The sequence below is a fragment of the Vicia villosa genome, unplaced genomic scaffold, assembly GCF_029867415.1.
Source record: "Vicia villosa cultivar HV-30 ecotype Madison, WI unplaced genomic scaffold, Vvil1.0 ctg.000711F_1_1_1, whole genome shotgun sequence".
Classification (NCBI taxonomy): domain Eukaryota; kingdom Viridiplantae; phylum Streptophyta; class Magnoliopsida; order Fabales; family Fabaceae; genus Vicia; species Vicia villosa.
In genome coordinates, this window is record NW_026705317.1 from 363,247 (window position 1) to 369,336 (window position 6,090).

Genomic DNA, 6,090 nt, shown 5'->3' on the forward strand with positions numbered 1-6,090 from the left:
CACGATTCGGGGGGTTGGGTGTGAAGGAACCCTACGAGGAGTAAGGTCCTCGGCGGAGTAGGTGCTCGCGGGGAGAGCGTGCGCCGGGCACCAGACAGCTCACGGGGAGCGCTTATGCCGGGCACGGTGTAGACGAGCACTTGTTTGCTCTTGGTGGGCCACGGGATGGTTTGGACCCCCAAAGTTAAGTGAACCGAAAGTAGATTGGATCGAATCTTGGCCCAGTCCAGAACAATTGTTATTCAATTTAATACATTAATGTATCAAGATGGTACATAATACTTTCTATTTTTTAATTTTAACTCACAATTTTTAAGCCAACACCTCAATTTAATTAAAATTAAACAACACTTGTTTGACATGTGCAATACTTGATAATTTTCTTTGTAAGAAAATTAATTAAAATTAAACAACACTTGTTTGACATGTGCAATACTTGATAATTTTCTTTGTAAGGAATTGTGTTGTGGTAAATTTCAATTTAAATCTATTAAATTATCGTCATTGTAACACACTATAAAATATGACAGTGTGTAGAATTGTCTCATTTAGGATATTAAACTCCGGTACGATATATAGCACCTTACTAACACACAGTGTTTTAAAAGCGGTTATCAAATCGACGAGAATATTGGATTATTAGTTTATTGGTCGAACCACTTGATCATTTGTCGAACCGCATGACTAAACCGAATTAAACCAGATAATTCGGTTGAATAAACCAATCTCTATTGCAAAAACACATATTTATTAAATCGGTCGAAACAGATGACTCGATTTTTAAAAAATATCACGACACGTACAAAATTTTAAATTTTCAAAATATCATAATTTCACATGTTTATTCTTTACATTCAAAATCTAAATATAATCATCACTCACAATAAAATAATACAAAATATAAATTTAAATAAATTTGGAACTAGGTCTAATTACAAATAGAGAAAAAGTTGTTTCAAATACACTTTAAATTTGAATAAAGTATAATTTTATTTTTATTTTTATTTTTAAAAAAATTATGAAAACAACGTCGTTTTGTGTTGAAAAAAAGCATGCATTTGAACCGTCGGGTCACTGGTTTTTTCCAATCTTCACCTGTTTTGCCCGATTCTTACTTTTCCAATCTTCACCTGTTTTGCCTGATTCTTACTAGTTCAACAGTATATCCGATCGAGATCAAATCGGTGACCCATCCGGTTTCCGGTTCAACCGACCAATTTGGTTTGATTTTTAAAACACTGGACATAAGTACAAGAATTCACCTGAGCTACATCAAAAGCGAATACATATACTTCATGTCTAAACATAAAATTTTAAGAACACACAATAGAAAAATATGATAAACATGAGAGTCGCATCCACCAAGCCATCTTGTATTTTTCTTTTTCTAAAACCTAATCAGTTGAAAATATAAACAACATGAAGTGAGGTAGTACTATCTCAGTAGAGTCTTACTAAAATCACAAGTTGATGACAATCGTCATTATATGATTTTTATGAGGAAATTTGGATGAATTTGGAAGAATTATGACAAAAAGCAATGTAAAAAAGTATAAAGAATTGGGCAAAAAGCCAAGGCAAGGAAGAAACAAGAACATAGTAAAATTTGTGAAGAAAAAGTGAAGAAAACGAAGGATTTGCATGGTATTCTCATGCCTGTGATGCATCCTATCGCGACGCGATAAGGCTTGCATCGCGATGCGATACTGACTTGTCGCGTGAGATGAGGCGTTGTAGAGTTTTCTAGGTGTTTTGACGAGGGGGATTCTTGAATGATGAAGAATGTAAGTTGTTGTATTTGAATATTTTCTAAATTTTCTAGGAAGGAATGAGATTGGTTTATGAAGAAATAGGATTTAGGGTTTGTTGGGTTTTGCAATGAAGGTATGTCTTGATTTTCTAGGTTTGGCAAATGAAGACAGTTCTTGATTGATGAATATTGTGGTTTGGTGTGGTTGAAGATTTTCTGAGTTTTTTTGGGTATGAATGATATTGATGCTTGAAAAATAAAGATTGTGTTTTTTGAGTTTAACGATAAAGGTATGTCTTGATTTTTTAGGTTGGACAATGAAGATTGTTCTTGATAGATGGAGATTTTTCTAGGTTGCAAAATATCTGACGTGACTGAAATGTTCACATGCCACGTCATTAGGAGGCAACTGATGAAGGGGGACCCTAAAAGTTCCAAGTGAAATAAAATTTAAGAACTTAAAAAACTTAAAAATTGGCAGGAAGACTACTAATACTTAAGAATCTTGAAAATAGAAAGACCAAAGGTGCAGTTAAGCTTGTTTGTATTTTTTTTTATCAAATTTGTCTCTCCCTATGAAAAAAATTTATCTATGTAAATTCCTATTTTCCTAAAGAAAACAATTTTACTTATTAATTAGGAATACCAAATTAGTCGATACTTAACTAATTTTTACTCACTCACTTCCATTTAATTTTTCGTTAAAAAAGAGGGACCTATGCATTTAGTAAAAGTGGGCACGGAGCCGAATTCTTACGATGTAGGCAAATAAACTATCCACAACTTCAACAAAAAATAAAACTATGTTTACTAATTCAACACCTTCAGTTGTTAGTTTAAATAGCTAAAAATATAATTTAATGAAATCCAATTGAATTTCACTAAACTATATAGTTTTATTTGATTAGGCACAAGATGAAGGTTGCTGCAACAGAAGAACTATGCATTTTGTTGTTGACTGCATCTTGCCTTGTTCTTATTTCAGGTTTCTGTTTGCCCTCACTTTCACCACTCTTTATTGTTCTTTTTTTTTCTGATAATATGTTTTCAACATATGCAGGGCTCCAACTTGATTCTATGCCTTATGATTATTATGCTACTACAGAGGCAATGTCACTTCTTTATCATTAGTTTTATATACTAACCAAAAAGATTTTTAAAAATATTATCATGTGTTTTATTTTATAAACTACATTATTGGATAAGAGCTTATTTAGACTATATCCTAACATATTTCTATCAAGTTTTGTAATTTATCATGTATCCAAAGACTTTTTTGAAGTTTTGTCTAAAGGACAAAAACTCTTAGACATTGTCCTGCATAAACTTACTTGTGATGCCAATGCCTTGAAATAAAGCAGTGTGTGACAGAACCTCAGAGGGCACAATACAGAGGAGGGATTATTCTAAATCCAGATTTTGATCACAGCATACATGATTGGACAGTGTTTGGAAATGGAACAATCGAGGAGCAAGTATCAAATGATGGAAATAGATTCATTATTGCCAGCAATAGAACACAACCATTGGATGGTTTCTCACAGAAGGTCCAACTGAATAAAGGAATTATATACACTTTTTCTGGTAAACTGTGTTTCTCAATTGTTGACGGTTTTGATGTATGTTACCATGTTGTCAATTCGATAATTTACTTTCTAAAACATTTTCCAAATTCAGCTTGGTTTCAGCTCAGTGAAGGAAGTGACACTGTTTCAGTTGTTTTTAAAACAAATGGAAGTGAATTGGTACGAGGTGGCAATGTGATAGCCAAGCATGGATGTTGGTCGCTGCTTAAAGGTGGCATAGTTGCAGACTTTTCAAGCCCTGCTGAGATACTCTTTGAGGTAGAATCTTCAAGAGTGTTTAGATCCATTGTGCAATATTTCATCATATATATGCTCATTCAAAATCTATTTCGAATAATACATGCTAGGAAGATGAGTAAAATGCAAAATCAGAGAGTTAAATAAAATGGTGAAAGTGGTTGTATTTATGTAATTAGATATTTGTCAAATCTTGTCAATTGAAACTTACTAGCAATGCAGAGCGAGAATCCAACTGTGGAAATATGGATCGATAGTGTTTCATTACAACCATTCACCAGAGAAGAATGGAGATCACACCAAGACAACAGCATTGAGAGGGTAAGCTAATCCAATCCAAGTATAGCAGAAAAAACATTAACCCGCATTGTGAAATAATGTAGTAAAAAGTACTATGGAAAAAAACATTAGAGTTTTGACATCTTTAACCTACAGGTACGAAAGAGCAAGGTGGGATTCCAGGTAACTCATCCAAACAAAACAGCTTTGGAAGGAGCAACCGTTGTTATCAAACAAACAAAGACAGATTTCCCATTTGGATGTGGGATGAATCATCGCATCCTCACAAATATTGAGTACCAAAAATGGTTTGTGTCAAGATTCAAATACACAACTTTCACCAATGAGATGAAGTGGTATAGTACAGAGAATGTTCAAGGCCAGGAAAACTATACTATCCCAGATGCTATGTTAAAATTCACTAAGGAAAATGGCGTTTCTGTCAGAGGTCATACCATTTTGTGGGACGATGAAAAATTTCAGCCTGAATGGGTTAAGTCCCTATCCCCTGACGAATTACGAGAAGCAGCTACAAAAAGAATGAATTCTATGGTTTCAAGGTATAATGGACAAGTGATTGCATGGGACGTGATGAACGAGAATCTCCACTGCCACTATTTTGAGGACAACCTTGGTGAAAACGCCTCTGCGATATATTATTCAACAGCTTACCATCTTGATCCGAACACCATGATGTTTATGAATGAGTATAACACCATTGCGTACAGCGGAGAAAAGGTTGCCAGCCCAGCCAATTATATCAGGAAACTTAAGGAGATTCAGCAATTTCAAGGAACTGATGGAATATCATTGGCCATAGGGGTGCAAGGCCATTTTTCAAGTGGTGTGCCAAATCTTGCTTACATGAGGTCAAGTCTAGATCTTCTTGCTGCAACTGGACTTCCTATATGGCTCACAGAAGTCACTGTGGACCCTAGTCCAGATCAGGTATATATTTCAGAACTAGTGGTTTTCATTGGAATCACAGGCCACATTATATGACCAGAACAAACAGAAAATGAACATTCCTTTCTTATTTTTGTCTGTTGGGCAGGCAGAGCACTTGGAAGAGATACTAAGAGAGGGTTACTCGCATCCATCTGTTCAGGGTATTATAATGTTTGTAGGTCCAGCACAAGCTGGTTTCACGAGTACACCCCTCGCAGATGAAAATTTTCTAAATACTCCGATTGGAGACGCCGTGGACAAACTGATTAGTGAATGGGGAACTGGTACTCAAACGGCCATAGCAGACAGGCGAGGAATTGTAGATATTTCACTACATCATGGGGATTATGATATAACTGTTACACACCCTCTAACACAAAGCTCTAAAAAATTGAATATAAGTGTAGGGAAAGCATTTTCACAGGAAATCATCCATGTGAAAATGCAGGCCTAAAAATAGTTACCTGTTTCATTATGTTTCCAAGAGTTGTAACCAATTAGCTTTATTTGTATACTATCCCACTTCACTTCCTAGAAGTAACCACAAAATGCATCAGAATGTTGGAATATATGTAGAAAGGTTGAAGAGACATTTCAACAAACAGTTAAAGGGCATTCAAGATAAAACCGTATAAATTCGTTAAATTAAATGGCAAATTATTTGAACGAAACTAGTTACTAGAATCAAATGAGTTTTTAATGGCAAGCAAAATTTCAATGTAGAATTGCATATTGAGATAAAAATGTTGATTCGGTTGACATAAAAAAGTGATTTTGGAATTAATTGAAATATGTAAGAGTGCAATTAGTATATTGAACCAAACGAAGAGGAATAATATGACGGAATGGAATTGGAGAAGAGTGATGTAATGCATGTTTTTGGTCCCTATGAAATGAGATTTTCTACATGCATATTTTTATCATAAAATTTTAAATTTTTTAAAAATTCGATTTTAGTATATAATAAATTTAAGTTCAACAAAATTTTTCACCTCCATCGGAGATTTTAGAGGAGAGAAAACAACATGCCCATTTCTTTTGAAAGTAATTTATTCAGAAGCAAGTTGCTTGGATGATGACCGCATCCATGATGATGGCCTAGGGGATGCCATGAACACAAATATATAGAGAAATTTTTGTGTTTGTGTGTAATAAAACACACTAGAATAGAAACCCCAACTTTATAGAAAATCTTGGTGAATATAGACCACTCATTATCTGTCACAGAATGTTCCGTAGGTATATCCACAGTAGGATCTTAGATATTTTGCTTCCATAGATGTACCTACG

General features: G+C 34.5%; 1 protein-coding gene across 1 annotated transcript; it reads left to right on the top strand.

Moving 5' to 3' along the window:
- Window positions 1-2,665: 2,665 nt before the first annotated feature.
- On the top strand, window positions 2,666-5,254 carry LOC131630614 (endo-1,4-beta-xylanase 5-like). The gene is made up of 7 exons (XM_058901391.1): window positions 2,666-2,735; window positions 2,811-2,857; window positions 3,112-3,334; window positions 3,428-3,594; window positions 3,796-3,894; window positions 4,009-4,800; window positions 4,907-5,254. The coding sequence occupies exons 1-7, from the start codon at window positions 2,666-2,668 to the stop codon at window positions 5,252-5,254; spliced, it is 1,746 nt and encodes a 581-aa protein (XP_058757374.1).
- Window positions 5,255-6,090: the final 836 nt, after the last annotated feature.